General features: G+C 51.4%; 1 protein-coding gene across 3 annotated transcripts in view; it reads right to left on the bottom strand.

Moving 5' to 3' along the window:
- Positions 1–2,424: 2,424 nt before the first annotated feature.
- LOC125543931 (metal transporter Nramp4) overlaps positions 2,425–16,334 on the bottom strand; it is a 30,356-nt gene continuing 16,446 nt past the window's right edge. For 2 of the 3 annotated variants that reach the window (XM_048707434.2, XM_048707435.2), the window contains 5 exons: positions 15,906–16,076; positions 15,560–15,664; positions 14,627–14,752; positions 14,445–14,540; positions 2,425–3,074 (listed from right to left, as the gene is read on the bottom strand). In XM_048707434.2, coding sequence (XP_048563391.1) covers positions 2,778–3,074; positions 14,445–14,540; positions 14,627–14,752; positions 15,560–15,664; positions 15,906–16,076 — 795 coding nt within the window. In that variant the 3' untranslated portion in view covers positions 2,425–2,777. The remainder of the gene's footprint in view (positions 3,075–14,444; positions 14,541–14,626; positions 14,753–15,559; positions 15,665–15,905; positions 16,077–16,334) is intronic. The other variant, XM_048707437.2, reaches the window with a different exon arrangement.

Genomic DNA, 16,334 nt, shown 5'->3' with positions numbered 1-16,334 from the left:
CAATGAAACAAAGCAAAATAAACCACAATTCAAACACGCCAAAATGAAATTCAACATTCGGGTCACGTCTGGCCAACATGATGAATCACTCGTCAGGCACTAACCGAGTAGCGTTTGCTGCTGCTATGGCCGCCTTCGCCCCTTTGTACTCCCTGCGCAGGTTGATCTCCTTCTTCATCGCCTTAAGCCACTTTAGGCGGTAGACTATTATCGGTCATGGGCGGGGTGGGTGGTGGGTTCCTTGTCGGCAGCAGGGCGGATGCGTGCGAGGCGGGCGGCCGCAGCGGAGGGGACACATCGATGTCGATGTTGACCACCTCCTTGGACAACTTCCACTGCATCTCGCGTTGGTGGGCATGCCGCTCCCTCCGGTCGACATTCTTCGCCTTCCAGCTGACTGCCACATGCAGGGCGGAAATGGACTCCGCTGAGGCATCATCCATCTTGGCGGTGGGGGACGGAGTACTCAGCGATGATATCTACGACGGCGGACAAGGATGGCGTCGCGTATGGGGGAGCAAGGGTGGAGGATGACGATGGCCCGGACACGGATAATAGATGACGGATGCGAGAGGAAGGCAGACGTTTTGGTGGACTTGGTCAATTTGGTGGAATTTGGGGTGGGTCCGGCCTGTCTGGTCCGGTGTGGTGGACGCACACGGGCGTGTTCGACCTCCCCATATCCGCCCCAGATATGGGTTGGATATGAGCGGCGTCGGTCAGCCCAGACGAATAGGTCCGGTTTGAAGGGGTCGACTGGTCACAACTTCGTGATAAGTCACTCACTGGGCCGTCCCTCGGACGTACATGGGCATTTGAGAAGCCGGGTTGTAGATGCTCTAAGAGATGCCACATCAGACTTGAGAGAAGAGAAGAGAAGCAGGCTATATATTTATAGTTGATGGTAACACGGGCTTCAACATCCTTCCTAAGAGAAAAATATGATTCACTTCACATGTAATGGGTTCAAATACAGTCGCAGATGCTTACATAGACTCATCCCTACACCCACCATGCTCCTATGAGCACCACAACTCCCTCACTAAACAAATGTCACCGTAAAGTCTGAAATAAATCAAAAAATGAGAGCATGAGTTCCAAGTCTAGAAGTTGAACGAATATCGTCGAAAGATCTGAAATAAATCCAAATAATACAAGTACCAGTGCCAAGTCTAGGGCTTGAACCCCGATGGATTGGCTCCACCAGCAGGAACCTAATAATCTGAACTACGTTCAGTTCCCTAATCCCTATGATTCATATATTAATGACATAGCACAAAATATGACTTATTCCCTCCATTCGAAAATACTTGTCATCAAAATGGATCAAAGAAAATGTATCTAGATGTATTTTAGTTCTGGATACATCCCATCTTATCCATTTTGATGACAAGTATTTTCGGACGGAGGGAGTACTATTATATGAGTAGGCTATTAGGTTGATTATAAGTAACATCACAACTCCATACAACGGGTTGATGGGCTATTATTAGATATATACTAGGTGGCCATATAGCTGCCGGTCCGTGCTATTTCAAAAATGCATTACATAAGATCAGTTTCAATTTCTTTAAAGAAAAACGAAAACGGCGAGAGGTTTTGAAATTATTCTGGTTGTTGTGATGTCTTTTTTTGCAATTAACTTTCTTCTGATGATCAATTCAACCTCTCATAGAAAAGATAGACCTTGGTTCTATTTCATCTCTTCAACCAAATTTAGTAATACCCCCGCAGAAAAAAACAAGTTTAGTACTCCCTCCTTCCCAAATATAAGGCGTGATTGACTTTGCACGGTCTTTGATGCACGACTTTGACCACTAATATATGTCAAAGTACCTAGATTGAACATGTATAAATGGCATCATCATATTTGTCTTGCAAAACAGCTTTTTTCATATACATGTATTTTAATTCTATAGATATACAATACGTGAAAATCATAGTCGAAGTTGTGCAATGAAGACCAAGAAAGTCAATTGACGCCTTATATTTTGGAAAGGAGGGAGTAAAAAGCACAACGGCCCTATTGTTCCGATTGAGAGAAGAACCTACAATTAGCTTTTCAAAAAAATTCCAAACAAACAATTTCAACAAAATCTTTCAATTTCTCATTTTATTATGTTCAACTTATGTATTCCTCTATCTTTAGAGTACATTGGATGTACAGAAATGGCTATAACAGAGTTTCTCTTATTCATATTAACAACTACTCTAGGGGAAATGTTTTTATGTGGTGCTAACATTTAATAACTATCTTTATAGCTCTAGAATGTTTCAGCTTATGTTCCTACCTATCTATTGTATGGATATACCAAGAGAGATCTACGGTCTAATGAGGCTACAATGAAATATTTACTCATGGGTGAGGCAAGCTCTTCTATTCTAGTGGCTATCTATCTAGTAAGTTTTCTGAAAAAACAGACCAGCTGGAAGGTAGCATTTCTCCACAATATAAATATTTCTGAAGAGACCATATAGCAGTTTTCAGTATACAATATATGCACAAGTAGGCCATTACAAGAAATACCTTATATTAGGTGCCTATTTGAACGTGCATGACAAACAATTGAGTAACTAAAAGACCAGTAAATGATTTCCCACTATATATGCCATCCATTGAGTGATGATATGCTATACATGAACTAGTTGATGCTTTGTTCATCGAAGAGTTACAAGGGACTTTTTGGATCGCACTAATTGCACCGAAAACGGCTTCATTCTTGAAGAAATCGAGATATTACCGTCTCCAAAACAAGGTCTGGATCCAATCTTTCAATCTAGCAATGTAGAGCCAAAACTTCATCCTTGTTGTCTTGTCTTGGCACCTCTGCCACTTCAATCTCACAAGAAACTGAACTGGAGGGGAGTACGGCATTAGTACTAACTTTTCTGAAAGCCAAGTAAATGACCGCTGCAATATAGGCCGCCATGAAAGGGAAGACGAGGGTGCTAATTATTGCTTTAGCAAATCTTGGTAGGTCACTATATACAAGCCAACTGACGAAGCTAGTACAAAAGAAATAAGTATTGATGCCGATGATCACCAACGACAGGATCCATGATATTCTCGTGATCTGCACAAATTTAAGGTGCAACAAGAACGAATAAATTCAAATCCATGTTGCAAAAGTTTATTTTAAAACAAATAGAAATAGCACAACCTAAACAAACGAATTATTTTATGGCATCATCGATGAATAAGAAAAGGGCCTTGTATGAATTTGCTGAAGGCATTGGTTTGTAGTCTCTCTTAGACGTGCTCTAGGGGTGAAACCCAAGATCCGACCCTCAGTGGTTGGACCCGACAACGGTGGAGCCTGCGCATCATTTCCTTTTCCAAGGCGTTGCTTTCGGAGAACCTTTCTTGTAGTTCATGTGCTTTCAGGTACGGTGGATGGTGATGCTGCTTATCTGTTGCAAGTCTTTGGCCGCGTCGTCTCTCTTTGTTTTTCCTCCTTAATCTTTCTGACTTTCTGCATCCTCAAAATCTTGATGGTCTTGATATTGTGTCATTCCGAAGGCCAGGTGTAATTTGACATCATTTTGATACGAAAATATTACTCCGAGGAGAATGAGAAACCAAGAGGCGATGGCGTTTGAATCGGGATCTGGCGACGACCCAGGCGACTGCCCCTCCGCCGCCCCGGCGCCCGCCGGCGAGCCCCCTAGCGTCGCCCTCCGCCCACCGACTCCTCTGGAGGCCTCGTCGCTGCCCATGCCGGCTCGCTGGGCCGTCCTCGCCGAGGATGCGGATCGGGCGGCTGGCCTCCCCATCCAACGCCGCGACCGCGCCCCACCTCCTCCCCGTAGCCTCCCGGTGCTAACCAGTGTGGATGGCGGCTCCGTCGCCGTCTCGCGGTCTCGCCGGAGCGCTCGGCCACCGAGCCCTGCTCGGCCGCCAGTGGGACAAGGCCCGTCCTTACAGAGGGGTGGGGGTCGCCGTCGCCACTCTTGGGGTGTGGCCGGCCATTCCGACATAGGCTCCGCCAGGTCGTTGTGGCGCTCCAACAGGATTCCCTTCCGCACATGCTCCGGCGCCGGCGTTGACCACCGGCTCCCCCATGCTGCTCCGGCCTGCCGTCGCCCACCGCTCCCCTTCCGTCTGTTCATCGCGTCGCTCTGTTCATCTAGCCTCCAAGTCCACACGTCCCTGCACCTGCGCCACCCGTGGTTGGCCCTGGCTCTGCCCCCATTGGCATCATCGGCAGCGGCAGCGCCCGCTCGGGAGGAGGTTTCCCCTCGGGATGGCTCCCATCTCCGCCCCTGGGCCGCGCGCATCTGGGCTGGCCCCGCATGTGCCCTTCGGCTGCGGCCGCTCGCCCCACGTGGGCCTTCGGGCATTGGGCCGGCCCACCCTGCCTAGGGTTTCCCAGGCCCAACCTCGACCTAGACCGCCGCCGTGGGGGAATCAATCTAGACCCCTTGGGGCTTTGTTGTCGCTCCCATCCTCATCGCGTCTCCAGTCCCCCTCGTCTGCTCTCGAACTCCCTCCCCTCTCCCCGAACAGCGCCGCCGCCGCCCCGATCCCTACCTCCTCTGGCCCCGCCCCCTCTGACAGCGGATCCCGTGATGACTCGGGAGTGGGAGGACGACTGCGCCCGCGGCAAGCGTCGCCTCGACGACTACCGCGACCCCCCGCGCCCTCTCTTGACGCTCTCCGGCACGAAGACGCCCTCTGTCGCCAGCTGTCCGCGTGGGACGGTCGTCGGTCGCCGCTCCCCCGACCAGCGCTTGTCTGGCCGCTCCGACCGCCGGGGCCGATCGCCCTCCCCCCTACCGCCTCAAGACTGGTGCGGGGCGCGCCGCCGTTCCCCCTCCCTGCCTCGCAGGCGCGACTGCAGCTTGTCCCTGGGCCGCACTAGTCGGACGTTGCCCCGCCGGTCCCAGCCCCTGCCATCCCCGGCTCCTCCGCGTCGCTACCAGCCGCCTCAGATCAACCCATAGCTCCCCCGGCGGCCGGCACAGGCAATGGCGCCGGTCCATCCCGAGGCCGTCAGGGCACGACAAAGAAGAAGAAAAGGCGGGGCCAGGGCTACGTCACCCGGAGCGCCAACATCACCCTCGCCCTCAACAAGCTCGTGGTGAACATCTCTGCGTTGATACGTGACCATAAGCCAGTAGCGACCCTTAACACGGCGTGGATCCTCATCTCCGGCCTGCCCAATATTGCAAGGTCGGAGCGAGTGATTCGCAACATGTCCAGGATCCTGGGCAAGGTGGTCATGGTGGATGAGCTCTTGCTCCGCAAGGAGGAGGAGGTCCGCGTCAAAGTCAAGGCCCTCGAGTCCTCCAAACTTCGCGCCACGGTCCGCGTGTTCTTCAACGACAAAGGCTTCGACCTCAAGATTGCACCTATGCCACCCAAACATGTGGGCTGCCCCCACTTCTCCGACGACTCGCACTTGGGTGGCGGTCCGGGTGGTGATGATGACTACCGTGGTCGCCATCGGCGCTCTCACCGCTCCGACGATGAGGAGGGCTCAGACAACTGCCGCTCCCCATCCCCTCCGCTTGATCCTCCGGCTCCCATGACTGCTCGGAGAGGAGCTTCAACCGGTCGTTCCCATGGGCTTATGCCCCTCTTCGGGGACCCGTCGGCCTCCCCCATGCCGAGTGCGCGCGACACCCTTGGGGCCGGCTCTCTGGTTCCGTTGGGCACTATTTCTCCTGCCGGTCCGGCCGACTCCTCCGGCACTTCCAGTGTAGGAATGCTTGTCCTTCCGATGACATCTCCGCGCTCCCCCACCTTGGACGCCGCTTTCCTCCACCTCCCCGACCCCGGTGACGGTCCTGATGCCTCCCCTCGGCTCCTCGCCACCGGTCCCATCGATGCTCCCAGCCCGGAGGACTCCCCCTGCCGCTGCTCTGGCCGCGGCCCCCCACTGCCCCGGCTCGAGCTGCTGGTGTGTGCTCCGCCGACTGGGGTGAGGACCGACGTGTCTCCTCCAGCCTAGTCTCGCCTGCCCACCACCCCCACCTCTCCCCTATCAGCCATGGGGAGTGGGGTGGCCTCTGTCCTGTCTATGCATGTGGCTGCGCCTCCCCACCCGCCACGGATTGCTGTCTACTCTAGGCGTGGGCACTCGACCTCGACTCCGGTAACGTCCTCATGGCGCAGCGCCTGGATCGATGCTGCTCGGCCGGCTGGCAGCCCTGCTCTGCCCATCCCGGAGCGGGCAGAGCTTTAGGCCGCGGCCCGCAACCTCGAGCCAGGTACCCCAGTCATCCCAGCTAGTTCTTCTACATGCCCGTTTTCTGCCTTGGAGTCGGCTCCGCTTGGGCACTTAGCTAAGGTCGCGGCCGACTCCGCTATAGTTTCCAGGGGGGGAGGTGACTCCCTCCTTAGTCCAGATCAAGGCAATCCGGGCCCGGGAAATCCTGGATTGAGGTTGGTTGAGGCTCGTGCTCGCATGGCCACGCCCCCTCCCCCCGTGGCCAATGGACCTCACACGTCCACCCAGTCAGATAGCCAAGCCCCGCAAGCGGCCCTGGAGATCCGTGGCCGCACCCGCTCCCGCACCGCCACCCTCCGTGCCCAAAGCACCTCACGTGTCCTGGGGTCAAGCGGCCCCCCGATGGCAGCTTAATGCGGACCCATTTTTGGAACATTCACGGTTTCGGCCAAGGCCGGCGCCGTCAACTCATCGAGTACAAGTGAGATGAGCGGATAGACATCGTGGCAATCCAAGAGACCATGCGCACAGAGTTCTCCTTGTCTCAGCTTGAGTGGCTGAGCACCCACATGTTTGCCTGACATTGTCTCCCTTGTAGTGGGATCACCGGGCACTCGGGTGGCATCCTGCTAGGTGTCAAGGATGCCAGCTTTGAGGTGGGTGGTATGGATAGGGGAGAGTTCTTTGTCAGAATGGAGTTATTCGAGCGTGCTCTCAACTTCAAGTGGGATATCATCATTGTCTATGGCCCCGCTAACCACCACCGATCTGCGTCCTTCCTTGATGAACTCAAGACGAAGGTGCCGGCCGCGTGCTTGCCGGTCGTAGTGGGTGGTGACTTCAACCTCCTCCGTTTTGTGGAGGATAAGAGCAACGATCTAGTAAACTTTCCTCGGATGTAGATGTTCAATGATTGCATCGCCGAGCTCGGTCTGCGGGAATTAGACAGGGTTGGTGCCAGATTCACCTAGACCAACCGCCAAGCAAACCCGACCCGCTCCGTTCTGGACCGCGTCTTGGTCTCGCCGGAGTGGGAGCATCGCTGCCCCCTTGCCTCCCTCTGTGCCATCACCCGGATTGGCTCGGACCATGTCCCTCTGCTCCTGTCTTCTCAGGATGATTGCCCACCCACTGCGCCTAGGTTTTGCTTCGAGACGTTGTTTCGCTGAGGCCGTTCGGGACTGCTGGATGGAGGCCCGGCTCGCCCCTCACCGGTCCATCTCGGCGGTGGATGATTGGCACTTCTGTGCCAAGCGCTCTCGTCAGTTTATGAAGGGTTGGGGCGCAAACCTCGGACGGGACCTATGGGATCGCAAGAAGGCCCTCCTCGCCTCCATCCAAGCGCTGGACCTCCAGGCTGACTCGGTGGGACTAGCCCCCAATGAGTGGTTGCTTCGTTATGACCTTGAGGATCAGCTCACGGTCATTTACACCGACGAGGCGTATTGGCGACTCTAGGGGACCCAAAAGTGGGTCCTCAAGGGTGACGCCAATACGGCCTATTTCCAGGTCATCGCCAATGGTCGTAGGAGGCGAAATAACATCCCCTTGCTTTGGGATGGGGAAACCCTCCTGCAGCGCCTGGCCGAGATCCGTGCTCATGTCGATGGCTTCTATAAAGCCCTTTTTTCCGCCCCCTAGGGGAGGCTTGGCCCTAGCTACGGACTTCTGGGTTGGTCCACAGTGCATCTTGCTCGCGGAAAATGCTGCCCTCACGGCTCCGTTCACTGAGGAGGAAGTCTGGGAGGCGATTAACGAAATGAATCCATCGTCCGCCCCTAGCCCCGACGATCTGCCGGTGAAGTTCTTCCAGACCTTCTGGACTGCCGTCAAGCCAGAGGTCATGGCCCTCTTTGAGGAGTTCTATGTGGGCCTTAACTACGGGATCATCACATTGATTCCCAAGGTGCCTGGAGCCTCGGACATTCGTCAGTTCCGGCCAATCACAGTGATCAATGTGATCTTCCGCATTCTGGCAAAGCGGTACGCCAATAGGGTGGCCCCTTTGGCTGACCACATCACCCACCCTGACCAGTCCGCCTTCATCCAAGGCCGGTATATTCTGGATGGGGTCCTTGTCTTCCATGAAGTTCTGCATGAGGTCTGGTCCAAAAACCTCAAAGCAGTCTTCCTGAAAATTGACTTCCACAAAGCCTACAACACGGTTAGCTGGTCCTTCCTTCGGGAAGTGTTGCTCAGGAAAGGGTTCGACGATCGTTGGGTCACCCGAGTCATGCAGATGGTGGCCTCTGGGCACACCGCGGTTAACATTAATGGGGAGATCGGGCCCTATTTCCCCACCTTATGTGGGGTTAGGCAGGGTGACCCCTTCTCTCCGTTTCTGTTCAACATGGTGGTTGACACCCTGGCGACGATCCTTGATAAGGCGAAGACCGTGGGCCACATCCACGGCATAGTCCTGCACCTAATGGAGGGAGGTGGTGTCTCCCTCCTCCAATATGCCGACGACACCATTATCATGGTGGAAGGCTCGACGACCGATATCTGAACCTGAAATTTCTGTTGTTGTGCTTCCAGCAGTTGTCACGTCTCAAAATAAACTTTGATAAGAGCGAGGTAATGGTTTTAGGCTATCCCCCTCCGAGAGCCAGAGTATTGCTAACCGACTCAACTGTCGGCTTGGTTCTTTCCCCACCACTGACCTAGGGATCCCCATTAGCGACTCTCGGCTCTCCGTGGCGGACCTGCGGCCCTCGGTGCTCAAGCTTCAGCACCGTATCGAGCCATGGCAGGGGCGATGGTTGTCTAAGGCGGCTCAGACGATCCTCATCAGCTCGTCCTTGTCCAGCCTCTTCCTGTTCATCATGAGTTTCTACAGCCTGCCCGAAATGTTGCACCATGAGATCGGTTCAGTCCAGGCGCGCTTTTACCGGGTCGGTGATGGTGATAAGCAGAAATACCATATCGTTCGTTGGACCGACATCTGCAAACCTAGGGACCAAGGCGGCATCGGCATCATGTCCTCCAAACACATGAACCCGGCACTCCTGATGAGGTGGCTCTGGCGCATTGCGAATGGCGAGGGTGGTCTGTGGTTGCAAATCATCTGAAACAAATACTTGTGCGGCCAACCTCTTGCCTTCTGCCTTAGGGCAGGGGGATCCCAGTTTTGGCAGTCCGTCATCCAGCTGCTCCCGGTTCTCCGCATCGGGACCTCCATCACGGTCGGCTCTAGGACAACCACTCTGTTTTGGTTCGACTGGTGGACAGGGGACTCCCCCTTCACTGCCTGGTTCCCGGATCTCTTCTCCATTGCGGTGGAGTCTAGGATCTCCGTCGAGATGGCCCTTATTGACTTAGGGCGTCTCGCATTCCGGTGGCCATTTGGGCCCCCAGAAATTGCCGCCTGGCATGAGCTCCTGGAGGCCGTTGCGCTTCACGAGCCTAATCTGGCGCAGCCTCATGACCGCTTATCCTAGCGCCTAGAGCCCTCGGGCCGATTCTCCACGAAGTTCCTATACCAGGCCATCGCCCCCACCCCAGGCCTGGCGCTCCTCAAGTTGATCTTGGCTATCCGTGTGCCCCTCAGGATCAGGATCTTCCTATCGCAATGGATCTGTTGTCGGCTTCCCTCCGGCGCAGAGGTGTTAAAATGGAATGGCCCGGGCGATGGGATGTGTCCCCTAGTGGGACTGAGTAAACCTTGAATCACATTTTCTTCTCATGCGTCTCCGCCCAGTTCCTCTGGAGCTGCCTCTGTGAGGTAGTCAGGGGTAGTTGGTGCAACACCAACTTCCCGGACCTCCTCACCGAGGTCCAGGCATCTACCCCGTCGGGCCGCCACATTAGGTGACTGCTCATTGGGGTCCTTGCTTGGACGCTCTGGATCGTGCGTAATAAGCTTGTCATCCAGTAAGTGCCTCTTCGACGTGCCACTGACGCAGTATTCAAAATGTGTGGTTATTTGCAGCTCTGGCGGCCGCTTAGCCGCCACCAGGACTGGGACGCCATCAACATCATCATTGCTGACCTTCGCGCGATGGCTCTTCGCTTGGCGCCGCCACCTGAGCCGGATTAGCTTCTAGCTGCGGTGTAACAACCTTTGTTTTCGTTTTCAGGGCTTGTTGAGTTGTGCCCTCAGCAGAACCCTCTTTACTCTATGTTGTGCGACTTTCTGTGTGTGTGGGGGGGTGAACCTCTGTGATACTTTGTGGCTGTGGTGGTTTGCTTTATTTATAAAGCGGGGCGAAAGCCTTTTGGGTAAAATATTACTCTCTGTTGAACAAAATGCATGTGCTGGAACCGATTCCTAGTTTCCTGGTAAACGACTACTTTGATATGTAGCATCTTGTATGCCATCTTGTTTGTGTTTAGGTAGTCACAAGCAACATGACATCTGATTGAGATCCAAATGTTTAGCAAAATGAGATTTGTTTTGACGTATGGACACAAGATACATAACTTTAAAGTTAAATTCGACCTTCAAATAAGAAAATGAACACAAAGTATGCCATCAATAAGACTTTTCTTGTGATTGTCACTACCTATTATTCACATCGGAGCTTGTCTACTCTTACTTTCTGTATGTTTCATGGTCCAACCAAGATTCGGAATTACATGTGAGGGCAGATGTATGTAGTCTTAATATTCAATTTCTTGGCTCTCTTCGACGAATTCTTCTTGGGGACTATGGACCTCGGGCGGCTTAACTATGGGGTCATCACACTCATCCCCAAAGTCCCGGACGCAGCTGACATCCGCCAGTTCCGACCTATCACCGTGATCAATGTGATATTCCGGATCCGGGCCAAAGGGTACGCCAATAGGGTGACCCTTTTAGCTGACACCATCACCCATCCCAATCAATCGGCCTTCATTCAGGGGCGATTCATTTTGGATGAGGTGTTGGTCTTCCACGAGGTCCTTCATGAAGTCCGCTCCAAACACCACCGGGCGGTCTTCCTGAAGCTTGACTTCCATAAAGCCTATGACACGGTTCATTGGCCCTTCCTTCGAGAAGTTTTGATCCGCAAGGGCTTCGATGACCGCTGGGTGACCCAAGTTATGCAGCTCGTCTCCTGCGGCCGGACCGCTGTTAACATTAACGATGAGATTGGTCCCTTCTTCCCCACGCTTTGTGGGGTCCGACAAGGCGACCCATTCTCCCCATTCTTGTTTAACATGGTGGTGGACGCCCTTGCGGCCATCCTAGACAAGGCCAAGTTGGCGGGCCATATCCACGGCGTGGTTCCCCACCTAGTAGGAGGGGGAGGGGTTTCCCTCCTACAATATGCCGACGACACCATAATAATGGTCGAGGGCTCCGCGTCCGATATTGCCAACCTGAAGTTTCTCCTCCTATGCTTCCAACAGATGTCAGGGCTCACTATCAACTTTGACAAAAGCGAAGTGATGGTTCTGGGATACACACCGGACGAGGCCCTGGGCATTGCTGACCGGCTTAATTGCCGCCTGGGTACTTTCCCCACGACATATTTGGGGATACCCATTAGTGACTCGCGACTCACCGTGGCGGACCTCCGCCCAACCGTGACCCGGATGCAACACCGGGTTGAGCCCTGGAAGGGGCGGTGGCTCTCGAAGGCGACGAGGGTAATGCTCATCAACTCCTCGCTTGCCAGCCTCCTCTGGTTCCTCATGAGCTTCTACAGCTTGCATGAGATGCTCCATCAGGAGATCGCCAAGGACCAGTCCAAGTTTTTCTGGGCAGGCGAGGGAGACAAGCAGAAGTACCATATGGTGAGCTGGCCGGACATTTGCAAACCCAAGGACCAGGGCGGTCTTGGGATCATGTCTTCTCGGCGCATGAACATCGCTCTCCTGACCTGTTGGCTCTGGCGTATCGCCAACGAGGAGGGCGGCCTCTGGCTCACCATCCTCTGAAATAAGTACCTTCGGGGCCAGCCTCTTGCTTTTTGCCAGCGCTCGGGTAGATCCTAGTTCTGGCAGGCGGTGATCCAGCTTCTCCCCGTGCTCCGTATTGGCACCTCCATCTCTGTGGGCTCCGGGTCCTCAACCCTGTTTTGGTTCAACCGCTGGCTAGGGGACTCCCCCTTGGCCGCCCGCTTCCCAGGCCTTTTTGCCATTGCGGCTGACCCTTGGATCTCCGTCGAGACGGCCCTTATTGACTTAGGGTGTCTCGCCTTCCGGCGCCCCTTTGGCCCCCTTGAGGTGGATGAGTGGGACTCCCTTCTCCAGGATATCGCTCTCCTGCCGATGGACGTTGAGGGCGCCCCGGACTCCATCTCTTGGCGTCTGGAGCCCTCTGGCCGCTTCTCCACGAAATCTCTCTATGCGGCCATTGCCCCTTCGCTGGACCCTGAGCCTTTTAGCCTGATTTGGGACATTCGCCTCCCCCTCAAGATCAGGATATTCCTGTGGCAGTGGATCCGGGGATGCCTCCCCTCTGGGGTTGAAGTCCGCAAGCGCAATGGCCCCGGCGACGGGATGTGTCCCCTATGCGACACGGTGGAGGATTCAAACCACATTTTCTTCTCCTGCTCCACAGCCCAGTTCCTGTGGTCCTGCTTCCGAGAGACGGTCGGCGGACAGTGGTGCAATACCAACTTCCCCGACTTACTCGCTGAGATACACCCCCCCCCCTCGCTACCGCCATATTAGATGGTTGTGCATCAGGGTCCTCGCCTGGACGCTATGGACCATTCGCAACAAACTTGTTATTCAAAAAGTGCCTCTGCGACGTGCGACTGACGCGATCTTCAAAATGTGTGGCTATTTGCAGCTCTGGCGGCCGCTTAGCCGCCCATAGGACCGGGACGTCATCAACACCCCGACCTTCGATCGATGGCCTTCCGCTTGGCGCCTCTACTTCCGCCACCTCCACCGGAGCCTGACTAGACCTGCTCCTCGTGTTGCAGGATCTATGTGTGTTCTTTGTTTCTAGGGCTTGTTGAGTTGTGCCCTCAGCATTAACCCCTCTCACCTTTTATTTGTGTGTAAGACCTATGTGTGTGGATGTTTGAACCTTGTTGGATGTTTGGCTCGGTGGTTTGCTTTATATATAAAGCGGGGTGAAAGCCTTTTTCGGTAAACTTCATCTGACCATTTTACTAAAAACCATGTACCATATGATTGCATCTATACATAGAAACAGGAGACAGAGCACACACCGCCAAACTATGAATACTTAAAAATATATATATTTTATAAGAAATATTAGATTTATATCTCTAAATTAAAAAAATGCAAAAGTACTACCCTGTTAAAAAAATATACTTATCGTTGGTAACGGCAACCAACAGAGGTTAGTTGCAATGGGCAACCAAAAGCATCACAACTTCACATCCTTGAGGCACCGTAGTTCCCCTACTCGAACCCTCGCGCCATCACGGCTACATCACCGAGAAAAAACCGCTCAAACAAAAAAGAGCTCGAACCATGCATCGTGGGGGACGAATTTCGTCGTTCAGTCTACACCAACCACCGCAAGTGTACGTCGCGCTCAGTGAATTTTTCTCCAGTTACTCGCACCCATCTAATCATCTAGATGCCGCCAACCTCCTAAACATAATCCGCCATTGGCTGCGCGGAACATGACTATCCGCGGGCATGAACCGGATTGGCATAGATCATGGTGCGGGCGGCCAACGACAATAATAGGACAAGTGACAGTGTCTAGGCGGTTGGTGGCATCAATATGAGTAGATGGGTGCAACTAATGGAAAACTTCTCAGTGCACGCGATGTACGCTTGTGGCGATCAGTGTAGATTGAACGACGAAATTCGTCCTCCATGATGCATGCTTCAATCCCCTTTTTGTCTGAATGCATTCTTCTCATCGATGCAATCCTGATGCCGCAAGGGGGAGCTACGGTGCGTCAGGGGTGTGCAATTGTGACAGGGGGTATGTCGTTTCGGGGTATACAAACTTTTCGTTACCCTTTGCAACAAAATAATCCTTGCTAGACCTTGATGATCGAGCAAGTTAGATGTCGACACCCCGTGCGCGCCGGGGGGGGGGGGGGGGGGATGACCTTGCCACTGCCCCCTCCCTGCTCAGGGCGTAGATGGTTCAGATCTTAGGATGCCTACGTAGGCCCACACTCTACACTTGAGTAAGCTCATGGAGAAACTCGGAATGTTTCTCATGTTACACAAGGGAATAGTCCTCGATGAGTTGATTCTCCCATTTCATCGAAGGACAGTTGAGAGATAATACTATGAAATTATTAGGTTGTACAATACTAAAATATATATCAATTTTTATGTTATTCTCACCTCACAAGTTATTATGTATCATGGTAATAACCATAGTATGAGTGAGCTTACCCATGTTGAGTTCTTGTATGGTCCTATCATTGAGCAACAACTACTGAATTTGAGGAGAGGAACGAGAGCAAATGGCAGCACAAATGACAATATGACCTGCAGCACACAAATAAATCGTCATTAAACATGCGCATAGCCTGTATACTCATTTACTTTATGGTGCATTGAGATGGAAAGGTGACCGCTGCTATATTGATAAGTTGACGAACTCGTAAAGCACCACCAATGCCGCAAATTATCAAAGTAGGCACCATGGTGAGACAAGGAGCAAAAAGGTATATGATGAATACCCTCATCCCTGAGAATCCCTGTGAATGTTCATGTTAGATAAATTATACCGAGGGGCATTGGGCGAGGGAATCATGTACAAAAAACACTGTATGTACTTTTAATGCAAAACTAGGGCTTGAACGTTATTCTAAATTTTGAAATATTTAATAGATGATTTTTTAATATAAAAAATGGAAAATGTAATTTAATAATGAGCAAGCATGGGACATGGATTTTTGGAACATGCTCCATGTGCGCCTATTATGAATAGTAAAATCAGAAAAAATAGACTATTCTGTTGTTTTTTTTTGTAACATACATGATCGATTGTTCTACTCACATGTGAAGTTTCATGAAGAAATGACATCCGTGGTATTCTAGGCAAAAATAATAATAATATCGGTGCTATAAAAAGGACTATGTTTGAAGTAATTTGGAGATCAGATTTCATTTTCTTCGCTAAGAATACGACGTGTGTCATTTCCTTGCAAAACTTCATATATGAATAGAACCGTCAACTAAGTTTGATTAGCTAAATTTTTTGAATTGTCTGATTTTTTTTATTTTTAGATTTTACTATTAATAATGGGTGCGCGTGGAACCATGTGCACCATTGTATTTCCCGTAAGTATGTTAGTAATGTGACTTATATAAGTTTTCCCCTTTAGCATGTATGGTAATAAAATTTCTAGTCTGCGAGAATTAGTGCTGGCATATAAGTTTTCCCCTTTACTCCCTTATAATAAGTTCAATTTTAGAATAACATTGTATTATGTAATATAAATTAAACGTGCACAACACGAATTTGTGAGTCCAATAAAATGTTAACAATGTTACAACTTTACCTGCATAATGTATTGCCCAGAGTAGGTGGTAACCACTGCACAGCTTTGTCCAGAAGCTAATAATGCCAAACCATAAAAAATTGATCTTGACCGTCCCAAAATATTCTATAAAATAAAAATGATTTCAACTGAGAGTATACATGATAATTTACTTCTATGAATTTTTATGTACATAATATGTATGGTCTATTCTTTATGGTGAATCCTACTCCCTCCGATCCATAATAAGTGTTGCAGTTTTGAACAAGTGTTCAAGACTGCGACACTTATTATGGATCGGAGGGAGTATTATACTTCTGAAATGTAAGGCGAATGACCTCCCAATTATGTTTGGGGAAATATTAACCTTGAATAGTACGGATGCTGACTTTAAAGTGAGACTGCTGCATGTGTTCGTATCATCCAGTGAAAGATTATCAGCACATATAGTTCCAGAGAGTGATACAATGGCAACATTTATGACGAGCGCAAGAAACAAAGCGAATGCATTCTCTAGCAAGAAGAACACAGATGCATCCTGCAAAAAATTTACTAAAATTATATCTGCTGGTACTTCTGCAACTAGAACCAAAGAAGTGGGTACCATAGATCTAGCAATAGCTGCAAATACTATGACCTTGTTATATATATGTTGTACAATCATGTCAGCTTTAATGCATGGTGTAATTAGCTTATGTTTGTGTAGATCTTTTCCCCCCTTTTGGCTTCTTTTATTTCCAAAAATCTTGGCGATTCGTACACTTTGCTAGCCTAGTATTTTGTGGTTTACTACAGA

The sequence above is a fragment of the Triticum urartu genome, chromosome 3A (assembly GCF_056163025.1).
Source record: "Triticum urartu cultivar PI428250 chromosome 3A, HENAU_Tu73, whole genome shotgun sequence".
Lineage (NCBI taxonomy): Eukaryota > Viridiplantae > Streptophyta > Magnoliopsida > Poales > Poaceae > Triticum > Triticum urartu.
This window is presented reverse-complemented; position numbering and strand designations above follow the sequence as displayed.